Source organism: Protopterus annectens, chromosome 9.part0 (assembly GCF_019279795.1).
Source record: "Protopterus annectens isolate FY-2018-M chromosome 9.part0, PAN1.0, whole genome shotgun sequence".
Lineage (NCBI taxonomy): Eukaryota > Metazoa > Chordata > Ceratodontiformes > Protopteridae > Protopterus > Protopterus annectens.
The window spans coordinates 1,554,462,644-1,554,480,707 of record NC_056743.1 but is presented as its reverse complement, the minus strand read 5'-3'; the positions used below and the strand labels follow the sequence as shown (position 1 = coordinate 1,554,480,707).

The 18,064-nt window shown below is 40.7% G+C and overlaps 1 protein-coding gene across 2 annotated transcripts in view; it reads right to left on the bottom strand.

Annotated features, from left to right (window-relative positions):
• Window positions 1–18,064, bottom strand: part of SLU7 (SLU7 homolog, splicing factor) — a 906,055-nt gene that overhangs the window by 711,380 nt on the left and 176,611 nt on the right. For both annotated transcript variants that reach the window (XM_044084498.1, XM_044084499.1), the window contains exon 7: window positions 1,192–1,239. In XM_044084498.1, the coding sequence (XP_043940433.1) occupies window positions 1,192–1,239 (48 nt within the window). The remainder of the gene's footprint in view (window positions 1–1,191; window positions 1,240–18,064) is intronic.

Sequence of the window (18,064 nt, the reverse complement as noted above, 5' to 3'; positions counted from 1 at the left end):
CAGGCAACACATTTCTTAAAACCCTTGTTCATAATATAACATAACTGAAAAAGCAACCAGAAAAACTTCTATGAAAACTACCACAACAACACTTAACACTTCTATGAAAACTATCACAACACTAACCACACTACAGCTACAGAAAAATCAAGAACACACCTGCACCAAAAACACAAGCCCACCAAAAGGCTGGAAACCTATCTACATGTACATCAACTTACAACTGCCTGCCTATCTATCGCACACAACTCTAACTAAACTAATTCTACAAAAATGGGGAAGGGATGTATAAATCCAGCACAAAAAGCACTTAATGAAGTTTACAAAAATGATGCACCAAAAGGAGCAGAGATCGAGTTGCTGACAGGAACGGTGGCAAACACGATATGAGGTGTAGGATGAGGAACGCAGGGTTGTAGATAAGGGAATTAGAGCCTGGTGAGTTTAAAGTCTGAAGGAAATGGCCAGTGTCGGATCCAATAACCCACAGTTTGAAGTTAGATGGAACAGACAACATCAGATAAAATGATACTTCCTTATCTACCTCAGTTTAGCTACCTAGGGTTGGGTGCTCAGTCTTGCCTTCCAGGCTGATCAATTCCCTGCCATCGCACCATTTCTGTGAAAAAAAGAGATGGGAACGAGAACACAGTGAACAAAAGAAGGATGATAAAAATAAGGATCTGGAACTCTTACATGCAATCTTGCTCTTTTCCTGGTAACCAAAATCAATTTTTGGCAACACAGGCAGGTGTATGATTTTGCTCAAGACAAAAAGAAACAGACATGGGTGTTTTGAAGTGGAAACCAAATAAATATTCTATTATTCATAGTAGCTCACCAGATGGAATCATTTCTAAACATCTTTTTGCTTTCAGTTAAAAATATCGGATGACACTACTTGACTCAGTTTCTAATGCTAGTTGTTCATCTGGCCCACAACCATCTAGTTTCTTTAGCAGCTTTCTCTACATTATGGGAAAAAAGGGTATTGGTGATTCATACAAAACACAAGTAGTTCATCAAGTGAACCATTATCCACAATTTTGATAGCATTATCAGATTTCTTGCCATAGGCATGCTCCGTTATGTCCAATGATTAAACCTCTTTCTGTTGTTTATTTTTTCCATACTACTTTGAATTCCAAGTAGCTATTTTTGTTTATTAATTATAGTATGTAAAGTACTTACTGCTTGTGGATTTTGTTCTTCGCCACCCCAGTACTTTCTCTGTGCACTCTGTAATCAAAAACATATTCAGATATTATACATTATTAATGCCTACATTGGAGAGCATTCCATATGCAAGGTAGATATAAAGGACCAACCTATACCAATTATGAACAATTGAAATCAGAGTACAATGAATTTTTTTCCAATTACATATTTAGAAATGCCCACTTGTGGACTTTTCAGACAACCCCCTTCTCTCACAATTAGCTCACCATGAAAACAGCATGCAACATGGAGAAAAGTTTGACTTGATTATCAGTAAACAAGAGCTTCACCCACATTACAGTGTTTCTGGATGTGGTACATCTTCATGCAGCATTATCCTGGTGCTGAGGTCATGGAAAGTGACAGCAGGGGCTTGCACAGTTAGAGAGGGGAGCTTATAAGCCACACCTTCACTTTCCCCAGGGCAAATCTACATGTGTAGCTATGAATTCTGAGAGGCGGGTGGAAGTGGCGCATGGTCCTCTTCGTTGAAAGGTTAAATGTACTGCATGAAGTACTGAGAGCACCTCGTTTCACACACACACACACACACACACACACACACACACACACACACACACACACACACACACACACACAAAAAACTATTCCCATGTATCCTGCAAAAAAAGAGGCCTGATTTGTTGGCTCCCAATCACTGTTAAATATCACTTCAAAATAAAGTCTGGTCCCCCTTTCTGTATGAAGTTGACCCCAACCATAGAATGCTCATTTCTGTATTTCTCAAGCTACCCTACTTACACCAGGTTTCATTCCAGAAGCCAGGTCATCAAGATTGTAACTAAACAAAGAAGCCAATTCTTGTTCAAGTGCTACTACTGTTGCCACTAGAATATGCAAATCACTAGAAAATGACTAATTAAACTAGGAATCAGAAGTGAACAACTCTTTATAACACTCATTCTGAACGTCATACATAAGGAATGCTTAAGATAACTATGCAAACTTGTAATGACATTAATGAGCACGGTATAGCACTGCAAATATGATTAGGAGGTTTTTGTCATTCTTTTATACAAGGCCAGCAGCAAAAAGGGGTGAAGAAACCTTAAGGACTACAAAGTGAGGAGAGTAGGCAACTCTAAATTATAAACACCTCAAGGAACACAAAAGACAAGCCATTTAAAATATTTTTGATAAATGGGGTTTGAAGCTACTACACATAATATGTAGTCATGCTGCTGCCATCCTAAACAACTAAAATGTTCAAGTTTACTCTGCTACATATGACTACCTGAGAATTAATCTTTACTAGCTAGATTACATTTTACAGTATTGTTCTAACAGGCACCTCATTTGTTTTTATTTATTAACCCGGGTGAGCTCAGCAAGCACAAGTGCCAGTCTCTGGGGCAACCCAAGAGTAAAACCTGGTTAAGAGATATGCACAGAGCCTTGCATTTCACTATCTGCTCTGAATGCACCTTTTCTGATCAGCCAAATGACAAAGAGGCAGTAAATATTCTTTACTATGCTACGAACAAGGAATGTATCTTTTCTGATCAGCCAAATGACAGAGGCAGTAAATATTCTTGACTATGCTACGAACAAATGTGAATCAAAAGAAACTTGGTATCAGGTCATCCTAAGGGATCAAAGTCAGCAGTTGCTGGTTTGCTCCTTTATTCTAGCCAGGAGCAAGAGAGGGTTTTAGCTGATGTATAGACATCCAAACTGAGGGCTGTAGTCTGCAGGGTTCAAATTACCTAAATATGTCCTCATCCACACTGGCTTTTATGCATCATAAAACACACACACACACACACACACACACACACACACACACACACACACACACATACACATACACACACTAAAGCAACTTCATTATGCTGTACGCTGAAGTCAATCAGGCATGCATGTAAGTAGGTAAACAGCATTTTGCATCCACAATTTAAAGGACAGACGGATCTTCTATTTTATTATGACAGGTGGCAATAGAAAGTGTAGTGGAAAATCTGTGCAAAGAAACCTTCTGGACACTGGAAAGCCACAGAGAATTTGATCAGGAAACACAGTAGCTTGTAACAAGTACCAATGTCTTTACTTGTCTGACTTTTTGATCTTGCATGTAAAGTGATAAGCATCTGGCAAACCATTGGTACCATCACTTGACTAATGAGCACTCAGGATTCATTTTTAATTTTTTCTCTTTTCTATTTATACTTGTTTGCTCTCTCCCAACATCACAAAAGGAAAGCAGGATAGGAAGGCTTCAAACTTAAAATATAGGCAAGAATTCAACTGCTGTTATTACTGATCAGTATTTACTACTGTTCACTAATTAACTCATTCACGCTAATACAGCTTAGGAAGTTTGCACTGCAACTTCCAATGGGAGGAGCCTAAGCCTTTAGACTGAATCAAATTATGTCCTCATATTTTAAACAAATGTCCATATCTCTGGAACCAGAGGGGTTATGAAAGAAGTATAAAAGGCAAACCCTTCATAGGAACATAGGTGAGTACTAGGCTAATGGCCCTGGAGTCTTTACAAGCCTAGCCCATAGAAGTGCCCTGGCATCATGCCGCCTGATGTTAGTTCCCAGTGCCTCTATCCAGTAGAGCCACTGGAATGATCCCCGGGGTGAACTTTCTATTACCCATCCACTCATCAAGATTTGTCTTGAACAGGGCCAGCGAGGTGCTCTGCTTGACATGCATGGGAAGTCTATTCCAGAGCATGGACAGTCTCTGGGTGATGAACCTGTCCTCCAGCATGTTCTGTTGATTGTGGTAATAAGGTTGAGGTCTCTGGAGTGTGTGGTGCGGAGGGATTGGGATTTCTTTAGATGTAGCATTTCTAGCAGGGCTGGGTCAGACATGGCTTTGTAAGTCAAGCAGAGATCGCCTCTAAGTAGATGATATGAGACAAAGAATAGCTGGAGTTTCTTGAGTCTGTCCATGTAGGACATGTGTTTAAGGCCTAGGATCCTCTTCATGAGGTACTTCTGTGGTCTGTCCAGCTGTTGCAGGTGTCTAGTGAGGTACATGCCAAATGGGGCATTATACTCTATGATTGGTCTGATGAGGGAAGAGTAGAGAGAGAGATGATGATGACCTCTTTCTTCCTGGATGCAAAACCCTTGGTGGTCAAAGGAGAGGCTGCTGTCAACCTGTGTCCCCAGATCTCTTATAACACCTTCAGTGTTCAGTGGGTTCCCATCGATGTGGTAATTAGTGGGAACCGAGTTTTTACCAAAGGGGATGACGGCGCATTTTTTGGCATTAAACTTAAGGCCATGGTTTCGACACCAGTCATTGGTCTCAGTGAGACCTTTCTGTAGGATGTCTGCATCACTCTGGGAGTTAATAATGGCTCCCAACTTGAAGTCGTCTGCAAACTTGGTCAGCCAGAGTCCTGTTGTGTTGGCCTGGACTTCTAAGAAGTAAATGCCAAACAGGAAAGGACCCAGGACCAATCCCTGTGGGGCTCCACTCGTGACTGGTCGACAGTCTGACTTGGAATCTGCTACTTTCACACTGTGGGTTCTATCTGTGAGCCAATTTGCAACCCACCTAGTGATATAAGGCTTGATGCCTAGTTTGGTGAGTTAGTCAATAATTCCGGAGTGAGGAATGCTATCAAAGGCCTTGGCGAGATTGAGTTAGGCAGCATGCACTGCCTTACCCTCATCCAAAGCCCTGGTGACTGACTCAAAGAAGTCAACCAGGTTGAGCAGGCATGATCTCCCTTTCACAAAGCCAACTGCGTGGAGTTTTAGAGTTTGGAGATTACCTAGATCTTTTCTAATCGGGTCCAAGATGATGCGCTCCATTGCTTTACATACCAGACTAGTCAAGCTAATGGGGCGATAATTCCCAGGGTCTGTAGTCACTCCTCCTTTACGGAGAAGGATAACTGTAGCAGTGTGCCATTCGGTAGGGATGAAGCCCGAGGTGAGGCTGTGAGTGAACAGGGCACACTGATGTGGTGCCACTTTGCTTTGTAGTTCATGTAGAACACAGCCAGGGATATTACTAGGTCCCATGGAGGCTGTATTCTTGCCTTGGACATTGCAACTTTAACCTGCTGTGATGCTGAGTGCCTGGCATTCTTCCGGTATTGTGATTGGTCCTTTTGGGGGGGGGGTAAAGTTGGCACTGAATCTGTCGGCCAGTATGCTGGCAATATATATTGGCTTAGTATAGGAGATGCCATTGTGCAGTAACTCAGAGCAAATCTGGGTATTACCATGGAGGTTCTTGATATAACTATAGAAGGTTTTGTGGTTGTTTTTAATGTCTGCCCCAATTCTGCCTTCATAGCTGGCTTTAGAGGATTTGATGAGGGATCTCAACTTTTTGTTGAGGCTGATAAGGGTTTTTTTCCAGTCTTGGGACTTCACCTTTTTCTGCAACAGTTTCTTCCTTCTGTTGTAGTTTACTAATGACAGAGGACCACCAGATTGGCTTCCTTTTTTTGGAGGAGAGCATCTTTGTTCTGTTGGGTATGGCTAGTTCCATGCATTTATGTACGTGTTCATACAGTGCACTGGTGTATAATTCAGTAGTCATGCAGCTGTTTTCCATTGGCATGGGTGCCATGAACTCAGCCACTTCTGTTTTTAGGAGCCCAAAGTTAGCTTTGGAGAAATATTTCATGGTGGTTACCTTTGTGGGGGTGTGGGCGAGATGTGGATTTCCATGATCTAACCAGGGAGGAATTGACTATTGGTGTAGAGCAACGGATGCCCATGTTAGTAATAACCAGGTCAAGGATGTTGCTTCCTCTAGGGGGGGTCAGAAATAGCTGGCCCAGGACATTGGAACTGATGAATTGCGGGAAGCGTTGGGCCAATGAATTGGTGGGTGGCCACGGTGGTACAGCAGTTAGCGTTGCCGCCTCACAGCAAGAGGTTCTCCGGTTTGATCCTCAGCTGGGGTGCCCTCTGTTCAGAGAGTCTGGATGTCCTCCCTGTGGTCGCGTGGGTTTCCTTCGGGTGCTCCGGTTTCCTCCCACATCCCAAAGACATGCTGTAGGTGGATTGGGCACTCTAAATTGGCCCTAGGTGCGAGTGTGTGCATGTGTGTGCCTTCTGTGGAAGGTTGGGTGCCGGGCTGGCAAATTGACACTGTAAAACTCCACTGCCAATCATGAGCAGACAGGTGATCTGCTGTGGCGACCACTAACCGGGAAAGGCCGAAAGAAGAAGAAGTTGGGCCAATGAACTGGTGCTTGAGTAGTTCTCCCAGTTGATGGAGGGGTAATTGAAGTCTCCTAGAATGAGAGTGTTGGGTTTTACCTTGATAGATTCCAGGGTGCTTAGAAATGTATTTATTTATTTTTCTATTTTACATTTGTTGACCGGGCTAATCTAACTGGATATATGTCCATTTTCAGTAGAGGCCCGGGGAGAAAAGCTCCACAGCAGCTGGATGCAACTAATATACATGAGTAACTATAGACATAAGGGGATACTAATCAACAATTGGTTATGTGGAGTGAGTCTATGGACATGGTTGGGAACCTATAGCAGGCTATAACCTGTATCACTGTCTTACCCAATGTTAGCTGTACCTGAAGTATCTCAGATGCGTTATGTTGGGCTACTAGTCTGGAGGTGTGCATATCCTTTATGAATATGGAGACACCACCGCCTTTGGAGCTTTGGTCCATGTTCTGGGGCCGAAAGGTGTGGAATGAGTTACAGTCTGGTAGTGTAGGGGTGCTTTCTGCCACTTTAAACCAGGTCTCCATTACAGCACAAATGTCGACGTTCTCCATTATGAGGAGTGCTTTGAGTGAGTGCAACTTGAGATTTAGACTTCTAGCATTGAGCAGCATGATGCTCAGATTGCATTTATTTATAGCTGTTAAGGTAGAATTTTGGTCTTTGGAACACCACCTAAAAAGGGCACTATAGGGGTGGCAAGAGCCTTAGCCAGTACCCGGAAACTCAGGGGTGACAGATGCAGGCCATCTCTGGCAAAGCATTGAGGTCTGTCAATCATGTCATCCCAAGCAGACAGATACTGGATCCCCTTATAATGACACAAGAAACTTAGCCAATTGAAGTCAATCATTTACTGCTTGCACTGCAGTATCATTCTGGGTGATGGTAGGATACTGCTCAGGGCTAGGGTCATAACTGCCTTGGCCACATAATCCGAGAGCTCCACCATGTCTCTTTTCATGTAGTCCAGAGAGGTGTGTCTCAGGTCATTCATGCCCACATGGACAATGACAGAGTCATACTTGTACTTGTTGTGGAGTGACCTGATTGCGTGTGTTATGTGTCGGATTTTGGCACTTAATAGACAGCTGACTGTTTCCTTCCCCTTATTCAACCTAGTGAGTGGGACATATCTTTGCCTCACTATTGAGTCACCTCTGATTAGTGTACTGGGCAAGGTGTTTTGCCTTAGGGGCTTAGGTTGAGGGGCACACTGTGGAGGTGAGGTATGCGCCTTGTGGCTTGTGCTGTGTTGTGGTGGTCCAGTGCATTTCTGCCTTGGAGGTCTCTGCTGTTTGGGTAAATTTCTACTGAGAGCCTCCGCGAAGGTGGGTTTGCGGTTTGTGTTATTATGTGAGAGCTGTGATGGTGGGTGTTCTGGAGGGCTATGTGTTCCATGTAGTGTGGTGCAGGTGTTGACCTTCTCATCTTGACCAGCTAGTCCGGTCTTGGCTGGAGAATGCATAGCTTCCAATCTGGAGAAATAAGTGCATACCTCACAAGTCTGAGTGTTGGGATGTAAGAGAAGAGGGCTGTCTGTCTACATGAGTCAGTTGCTACACTACCTCAGAATGCCCAAGTGCACCAGGTTAATAGGGGAAAACAGAGGGAACTGACCTTTAGTCATGCCAGGAGGGATGGTCATAACTACTAAGTACTGGAGCTGTTCTCCGTGTAGGACGACCAGTGCTGAGAGCACTTAGGTGTGCTACAATAACTGCTACAAAAAGCCTGTTGACGTGCAAGGCAATTAAGCTATCTGAAATGCAAGAGAGAAGAGAGCTAGCAAGGTCTAAGGGAAAAATTGAAGAGCACACTTTCTGGCACCGGTAATAGTTTGCCTCATCTCGGTGGAGCTTAAACAAGTGCAAACCCAAGTAAATGTGGGCTTTTAAACCAGAAAGTTGAAAGGGATGGATAAACTGCTCAAATGGCCAATAAACTACAATTTCTGGTCAAGAAACCACCCCTCTTGTGGTAGATAGCCTACCTAGTGCTTACCACTGCTACTGATAAACTAGAAGGCTGCCCTCCAACACAGAAAGGCCTGAGGGGGCTCAGAAACTTACAAACAGTCCTGGCTACAGCAATTATGTATTTGGACTAGACTAGTTACAGGAAAAACGGGGAAACAAGCTTATAACTTTTATGGTTGTTTTTTCACAGAAAAGCAGCTAAAACAGCACTAAAAACAATTTAAATGCCGTGCAAGCTAGCACACTTGAGTGTGTAGCAATATTAAAGCAAAGACAGCTTAAATAAATGCAGTTAAGTTAAAAAAAAAATGATTAAAAACAAGGGCAGAAAGTAGTAAAATAGGAGGCACTTCACAGCACAAACTATTTTTATAGTGGTAGTATTCTTTAGGTTCTAGGTCTTAAACTGAATTTTATAAGTCACAGTAACTATTACTTTTGTAATATTTTGTAAACAACGTACAATATTTTAGCAACCACTCAAGTTGCACACATAGTGTCAGCAGCATTTTATTCAGCTAGCTGAGAGATTTCATAGGAGGCAAAGGGGTTCTTGTCTGTGTCACTTGCTTGTTGATATATTTAAAAAATGCGAAATTATATCTATAAATTAATATTATAAAAACAAAAGTTAATATCTCTTTACCTACACTAGACACAGGTCAAATATTAATGTGGTTGAGTTTGCCATTGTGTAATCTTTAAGAAAACCTTATACATAGTATGGTTTTGGAATTATTGATGCAAATATGAAAAAGCAATATTTGATGCCTACAGGCATCAGCTGGAGTTAACTGCAGATAAACTTGGAAGGCGTCACTCGGATGTAATGAGTTCATGTGATTTGAAAGGCTATCAGACGTTGGATACCCAAGTCACAAGAGCAAGCTTATTAGCCACAAGAGCAAGCTTATTAAACAGAAAAGTACCTAAATACATGATAAATATATGGTCAGTTCAGTATAAATGGTTTACAGCTGTTCATATGTAGTTACTAGGCTTGCAGTCCAGGGGATGAATGAAGGAACTAGCCCAAATTTCTAGTTACACCCAAGCACTTTCTGGTTAAAGTGAATTGTTCAGAGTCACATAGAAGACACATGAGGTCTGAAAGAATCAAACCCTGTACAGAAGGAATTACAGCTCACAGCCTTAACCATCTGTGCTAACTGCTAGGTTAATAAGGATATTCTAGCCACCTTCATAATATATATCCTTGGATGATCAAACCCTGAGCAAATATCTGAATCCTACATTGTCTTGGGTTGCCCCCTAAAGCTAATAAAAGTGAATACCTAAGCCACATGAGTAAGCAGATTAAACAAAAAAGTAAATAATTAAATACATTATAAATATATGGGTATTTCAACAGAAGTGTTAATGACAATATGTTTTGAAGACCTTTACCTTTTAGCTCACCTAGATTACACAACTCTGTGCAAATCTTTTAACCAGGCAGTGCTCTTGGGTTGCCCCAAAGACTGGCACTTGTGCCCGCTGAGCTCATCCAGATTAGTAAGTAAAAACAAATGACTGCATTTAACAAAATTCTGGGTTAATGGCCATTTAGAAGCCTGCATGCAATTATGCAGTGTTTCAGCTTCCTATTACTACTGAAGTTGACATCAAGAGATTTTACATGAATGCAAATGTGGCAATTTCTTTCAATACAACGTGAAAGATTGTTCCTCAAAGTGAAAGTTTTGGGGAGATAAACCTTCTCCTTAAATTAAGTGTTGCTAAATTTTGTGTTTTAAAAGAAATGTAACCTCTAGCATTTCTGCCATGTGCAAAATAAGTCATAAGACAGGGGGTTCATACATAAATCTCTAAGAGCTCCTAACTAACAGATCTGTAAGAAAAACACAGTTCCGCTATAAAATTCTGTACAACAAAATAGTATATGATAAGATGTTTATGTCTATATTAATAATCATTACAGGCCTCCAGATTTTTTCATACAATATCGTATCTCTCAAGCTGAATAATTTAATTAGACTAGACTGTAGATATGAAATAAGCAAGGGCACTATGTCTATGTTGGACATTACTAATGCCCTTCAGTGTCACATATAGGATACCCATAACATTTTTGAACTGTTTGAAATACCATTGTCAAATGAGAAAATTAAACCAACAATGGTGTTTATGTTTTCATCCTTATTTTTGGTATGACATTGTTTTTCCCACAGCATAAATGAACTGACAAATGTTCTTGCTGTATCAGTTGATCTATGAAAAGACCCTTTCTCAAGTGATCCTGTAGTTGGATTCCCCCCTCCATGCTTCAGAATTCAGCATGTTGTCCTTGACCCACATTCACTGACGGACAACTAGATAACACAAGAAACTACATAACACATTGACAAAATAAATCAGCTTGCTTCCCAAGTCTACCATTATACCCCAGTGTCAAGCTCAGCATCCTCCTGCAAACCAAGAAACAACACAACTGTGTTGGATATATTACTAATGCCCTCCAGTATAACACAAATCATACTATAACTACCCATACTAAATCAGAAATTGAACCAGAATATGAAGACAAGAGTCCTAGAGGAAAAAAAAAATCAATGAGAGGCCTGACTTCCAAAGTAAAGTACAGGATCATAATTTCTGGAGAAGAGAAGCACCACAGGCCAATGGCCAAATCACAGTCCCAGGAAGCACTACAAGTGGTTTCTCTTAACCAGTACCTGACTGACTGAAGGAAAGAATAGCAGATAGGATCTCTGCACTACTGGCAATATCTAACTGCCAAACCAACAAGGAATAGCACTGGGAACTGCAACCCATGACCTCTTGACAACAGGGACATGGAACACTTATCCGTTCAACAAGCCAGCATAGCCTTTTGGGCTCTTTCTGCTCCACTCATTACCTTCAAATGTCCACCTCTGTTCATTCTAGAGGCTCATTTGTTCTGACTCACGAATCTTAAGAAGGTTTCTCTTCTGACTCGGGAACCTTAAAAAGGTTTCTCTTCTCAAGCAAGAGTAGTAGTTTCACTCTCCAATTGCTGTTCCATCAAAGAAACAAGGAGAAGAAAGTGCAGGTCCAGGAAACAGAACAAAGTTACCCCATTTACTCTAAAGGAGGTTTATACTCAAGTCCCAATTACTGCATCTTGAGCTTTTTGACAAAATCAAGTCATGGCCTTACATTAACTGTTCAGAACAAACAAATTTTTACAGTGGTAGTGTTCATTAGATTCTATATCTTAAACTGGATTTTATTAGCCATATAAGCACAGTAAATATTAAATATGTAATATTTTTAAGCACCTACAATAACTGCAATGACTCAAGCTATACACTTACGGTTAGCAGCATTTTGTGCATCCATATGTGACCTTATATATACAAGACTAAACAGTTATGTCTGTGTGACAATTATGGCAATAGAAATAGTTTATGAACAATTTATATCTCATAAGCAGCAATAGGCCAAGGTCATACATCAGTACAGCTGTGTTGTCTACCATGTCTGACATGAAATCTTTCAACAGCTTGTATGTAGCATGGTTTTGAAATGTTTAAAGCAAATATGAACAGGCTAGATTAGATGCCTAGAGATGTCAATAGGATGCAACTGCAGAAACACCTGGAGGCATCACTAGGCAGTAATAAATTCATTTCTCATGGGAAGTGGGAATGAGATGGAGGCACACCAGAGAGATAGGATGAAAAGAATCTTTACAGCTGAGCTTTGTTTTAAGTTTCAGGTACCTTGGGGAGACATTTAGCCTTAGGAAGACGTTTACCTAGTGACACACTCCTATACTGCTTGGTCAGTAAACATGTTGGACCTGCAATCCAAGTTTTCCAAAAGAAGAAGAGGTTCCTCCAAGGGGGACCGAAAGCAACATTTTCAAAGAATTGCTTTATCAGCCAGAGAACAACCCTCAAGCCTGCCCTCCACTGGCAATAAAAGACAGACAAATGCTCAAAATCCCCAGCAGGAACTAAGGGCAAAGAATGCACATCATCACAACATAAGAATCCAAATTAGAGTGAAGGGGATGCACAGGGTTCTGCTGCACTTAAAAGAAGAACTACAGCAACAGACTTCATGTAGTAAGCTTCCCAGTAGTTCAAGGCTCATCCCACAGGACGCAGGAAGAAAGCACAGCCTGGACTAAAGAAGAGTTGGGTGTCATCCAAGTAATGAGGATGAGAATTTATCAAGGATTTCTCCCACCCATCACCATCAAATCAACCACCCAAGATACCCAGATTTTTGTCTGCATTTTACTTCAAGGCAGCCACAGCAACTGACATAGAAAAACTAATAAGCAAAGTCCAAGATGATGAGCATCCAAGTTATGATGACCTGCACAAGTGGTTTACAAAGGCTTGCACTGATTAAAATATATTTACAATTTATGCTTATGCCAAAATAACATTCCCCAAAATCTGGAAATGTATTCTAAATACAGAATCCCCTTTCCCCTTCCAATGGTAGGCCTATTTCAGTACTTCCTACATAAAGTTTTTTTAAACTACTCTATAATCACCTTTATGCCTACAAAATAAATAAATATCCAAAAAAACATTGCCTATGCAGTCAACATGTTTTCTGGGCAAACTAAAGCACAATGACAGCCATATGAAGACACACTGATGTCATCACCATGGATATGGACAAACGGCAGTTGATTGGGGTCATCGTCAATGACATTACTAAAACATTCAACATGGTAGATCACACCCTGCTAGCTCATGGCATCAGTCATAAACCATTCCAGCTATTCAGCAACTTTCCATTCAACAGGTCTTCCAACATATAAATCGGGTCCTCGTTCTCAGAAAAGGTGCCAATACTCACAAAGTGTGTCCCAAAGCTCTGTTCTTTCTCTCACTTTTCTCATTATATAGCAATATGGTGCTCTCAGATATCCCAAACATTCCAATTTTAAAGTACACTGTTGACATACTCATTTACCGATCAAGCCCTTCTAGACCAACATTAGATCACAACTCCAACAGGACAACAGTCATGTTTTTTGTCAGATAGCAAAGATTAAAATATCCCCCTTCCTACTTATCAATTATTGGCCAGAACATCTCCCTTGAAATTAATACAGCATTCAAATACACTGGACTCTGGCTGTACCAGAATCTAAACTTCCATCTTTGATATTTGCAAAGTTATAATAAAAATTTGCCAAGCTCTAACCTGGGCTTGGAGAACCTATGTTTATCATCACCAGCAGGAAGATGTACTATAATTAAGGATACTCTCCTTGCTCAGCTTGACTACACTCAACTCATAATGGCTTCAGCCTCTAAGGAAATAAAAAATCTTACAAGTCAAAAATGCTGCTTTATCTCCCTAATACCCAAATACTACCTAGTTCTAAAAAAAGGGCTACTCATCCAAGACAGAGCCCAACTAAGTCTTACTTCACTTCTGTTTAAAACTTAACCAAAACTCTTTCTCCTACCCAACAGCCAAATTTCCATTAAGAGAAAGAATCCACAACTGCAGGTGTCACTCAACCCATGCCTCTGCACTACAATCTACCACCTTAGCATGCACCTATAGTTTCAGTTCTCAGCCCCAAAACCTAGCAACCCACTACCCCAAATATTAGAGACACCCTAGATCTTCTTCACACAATTTTATACATACATGGACACAAGCACACACACACACACACAATTTTATACATACATGGACACACACACACAATTTTATACATACATGGACACACACACACACACACACACGCACACACACACACACACATCTTCTCCTTCCTCAAATATATTTTCACCATGATCATTTGCATATTTGTCCAAATGCTCAATAAACAACAAAAGATTACATTATGATTTCAGCCTCTATATGACATTTACTTTGACTACCTTCTTTCTAAAAAGATGATGACTGCATATCATACAACATCCTGTAGCTAGGCATTAGCATGGTACAGACCTGGAATAAGCACAAGGGAGAAATACTACATCCATGACTCAAGCTATAAACAGGAGACAACCAAAAAGTTTGATCTCTCATGTTTGGGCGGTGTGCTCACTCAATGGACCCTCCTTGGCAAGGTTTGACAAGTCCTTCTCGTGAGACTAAAAGACTTGTCCAAAAGTACCCTTCATACATAACCTGCTGACTCAAGGCAGTGCTCCTCATATTCAGGCCAGACTGATCCAAAACTCAGTCAATAAGTTAGGGAACAGGTATGCAAACACTTTGGGATGCATCAACCACAACGGCTGCTGGGGGTACGCCTCTTCCAAGCCTCTCATCCTCTGCTAAAATGGAAAACAAGAATGAAATCAAATTCCTACTACCTGGAGACTCTGCACCCCATGCAATGTCCAGGATGCTGTGCAGCCAAACTTCTAGGCAAAAACCCAAGTGCAGAAACTCTGGCAAAAGTGGCAGAATCACGACAGACCATCATCTCACCAGTCTTACAAAATGCTTCTTTCCACTCTGGACAAGACTCAGAAGAGTTTTTTCAATCAACAGGCAGAACAAAAATGTCATGGTAAAGTAGGAAATTTTACCAGTGATAGCAAGGTGCGAGATCCAAGCCATACCAGCAGCAAAAATGAAAAAAAAAAAAAAAAAGAAAGTGAAAGAAAATGAGAGTAGTTATGGAGTTAATAGTAAGTTTACAGCATCAAGGGTACACGTCCAACTCTGAAAGCAGGAACTTCTGGAAAAAAGATGCAGAATGCTGACTGGTGGAAACAATGAACACAAATATATGATTACCCAAACAATGGAATCCAGACTAGATTTTCATTTGTCAAAAGGAAGAACACAGCATTTGCTGACTCTGTAAAGTTACATTACTATCTTTGCAAAAGTACAACATATTAATAAAATTCTAAAGCATTACCCTATCCTCTTCACAAATCTGCCTAAACTGTTCTCTATATTATTTTAATTTATCCTTTGCTAACTGGGTTGGTCTCACTAAGCTAGTGACCTCTTTTCAGGTTAGACCTAAGGTAGTACTTACACTACTAATGAAAATTTGGTTAAGACAAGCAGGGACCTTACCCTAGTTGTTTTCATATGTGTCATGGGATCATTTAAATTCACCTCAGCTACTACCAACTCAAGCAGATGAGGCATCGGTTTAATGTCTCATCCGAACAATGACATCTAGGAATGCAGGAATCCACCATATGCTACATTGTAATGTCAGTAAGCCATACAGCTGGTGTGAGAAAGAAACCCACAGCCTTCTGCATCAAAGCCAAATGTACTACCTGGTACACAACCAGCATTTCTCTCTGTCTCTCTCTCTCTCTCTCTGGCAACCTTAATGTATCAGGACCCCCTCTCCCCAAACAGTTTAATATAAAAAAGATACACAAGAAAAAAGGGAAGAGAAAGAAAGAAACCAAAAACGAATAAATGAACAATTTAACTTTTAACAGCCTCCAGCCAAACACAGTATCAAACTCTTCCCCTCTGGGTTCTGTCATTAAACTCTCCTTTCACTTACCAGATAATACAGACACTTTGTCATTGCACCAGTTGATCTATGGGTCGATCTGCTTTCATAGGTCAGTAATGACCATCTTCTTCACCAGTCAGAATTGACCAAATTTTCACACAAGTGCTACCATTTAAGGGCACACATACCCAGTACTGTTGCACAATGTGGCATTGTGTTAGCCCACCAGTTTGAACCAAACAAGTAGCGAGTAAACTTCATGCAAATCAAGAAAAAAATCATAATTTAGAATTCAAACTGCAAACAAGTAGTATGCAGCATTTACATGCCTGAATAATTGGAAGTGCCACAGCAAGTAATGGATAGAAAGGCCGATGTAAAACTGACAGAGGGGAAAGTATCAAGGGACCCAACAAAAATGTCTCCATCATAAATCAACTGATATAGTAAGAGTATATGTATTACATCTGACAATGAGGACCCCCCTTGATGGGTCGGTAACTTGGCTGCATCCCAAGCAATACATGATCAGTGTAGAAGGAACCAGAGGAAAGGTTCAGAAGGCTGGCTCCTGAACTACAAACCTACTAAAGAAAATTAAGTCTCCTGGAGCTATGGTCAAAACAATAATGCTTAGTGAATGTATCAATGGATGACCAATGGGCCACAGAATAAATCACTACAGTGCAGACACTCACAAAGCAAGTTCTGGGAGTGGCTATGCCTCTCTTGGTGTTGCCTTTAGTCACAGTAGTTTTCAAACAGTGGTTAGGTGCTTTAAAATGTTAATGCATCTGGTACTCCATTTGAAAAAAATCTGCTTGGCAACTATCGAGACTTTCTCCATAAATTCATGCACCTACTTCAGGTAAAACCAAAGCAATAGTGCACATCCAGGATGTAAAATTCTCCCTTGCCTCTTATTTTTGCACCAGAAAAGAAAATGGGGGGGGGGGGGTTAACTGTAACTGACTGATTCAGAGATAATTTTCATGAAGAAAAGCAAAGTACAGCTCAGACATACCTAAATCTTGTGAAATGTCAAATATGATTTCCAGCACTTATGGGCCTGTATCTCAAGTCTTGTGTACAGAAGTAAAAGAAGAGTGTTTTTCCAAAAGGTAAATTATACCAATGCCACCAAATTAACAGGTCTAAATATGTAACAGGCAAGTATGTCAAGCATGAACTTAAAATTTCATAGAGGGATGGAGTTGTTCAAAGATGGAGAGATGCTGGACTTTTTTTTTTCCTTAGGAAAAGTGTTTGACCAGTCAGTCCTAGGCCACAGTTCTAACCTCCAACCTGACCACAGAGTAATAGAGTCCAAAAATCAGATTTGTTTCTCCGATACATTAGGATGAAATGTAGGCTAAATGAATGGGCTATATTGAGTACTACTCAATCTAAAATAAGATTCTCTTCCACTTGGGAGAAGTCTAGGCCTTCTAATCATTTCTGAAATTCTAGCTGTGAGATCCAATGGAATTTGAAGTGGATCTGTCACTCCTTCCCCAACATGGAAGACCCCCAATAGCTAGAATTTTCTATGTGGCTAAGGAAGTGAAGGCCTGAAACTGCACTCTTCCTAGCCACTATGGGATAATGATAATAAGCTGTGATCTTCCTTATGACAACATATGGAACAGCATAAATGGTGCAAGGCATGCAGGAATCTTCTTGCCACAAAACAGCTACTACTTCCCTTATGAAATAGTGTTCCAAAAGATTTGAAAGGGTGATATGCTCCTACAAAAGGTGATCTACAGAACATTTGGAACATAGTAGCAATGAACAAATATAAAATGTAATGCAAAAGCACCTTTTCAAAAATGGTCTAAGGAAATGGAACACAACAACAACATAATTTTAGAGTATTATGTGTCAGTAGTATATTACTTCTGAATGCAAAGAAGGCATGTACAGTGATGGTGATAAATACACACACAGCCTGCCAGTGACACTCTTTCATTATGCAAGGATAACACACAGCTTTATGCCATGCTAACATGCTGCTTTCAAATGCAGGATTCACCTGCAGTTTTGGTAACATTAACAAGTAATTTTACTCTGTGATGACAGCATGGTCCTATAATAAGATTGTAGTGTACATAATCCAAACATGTCATCACCAAAATGTCAGAATCCCCTGGCGATTACTTAGATCTGTCATAAAACAATGAAGCAGTTTTGAAATTTGGTGTTAACGGCCAATTTCCTGAGGATGATACTAATGA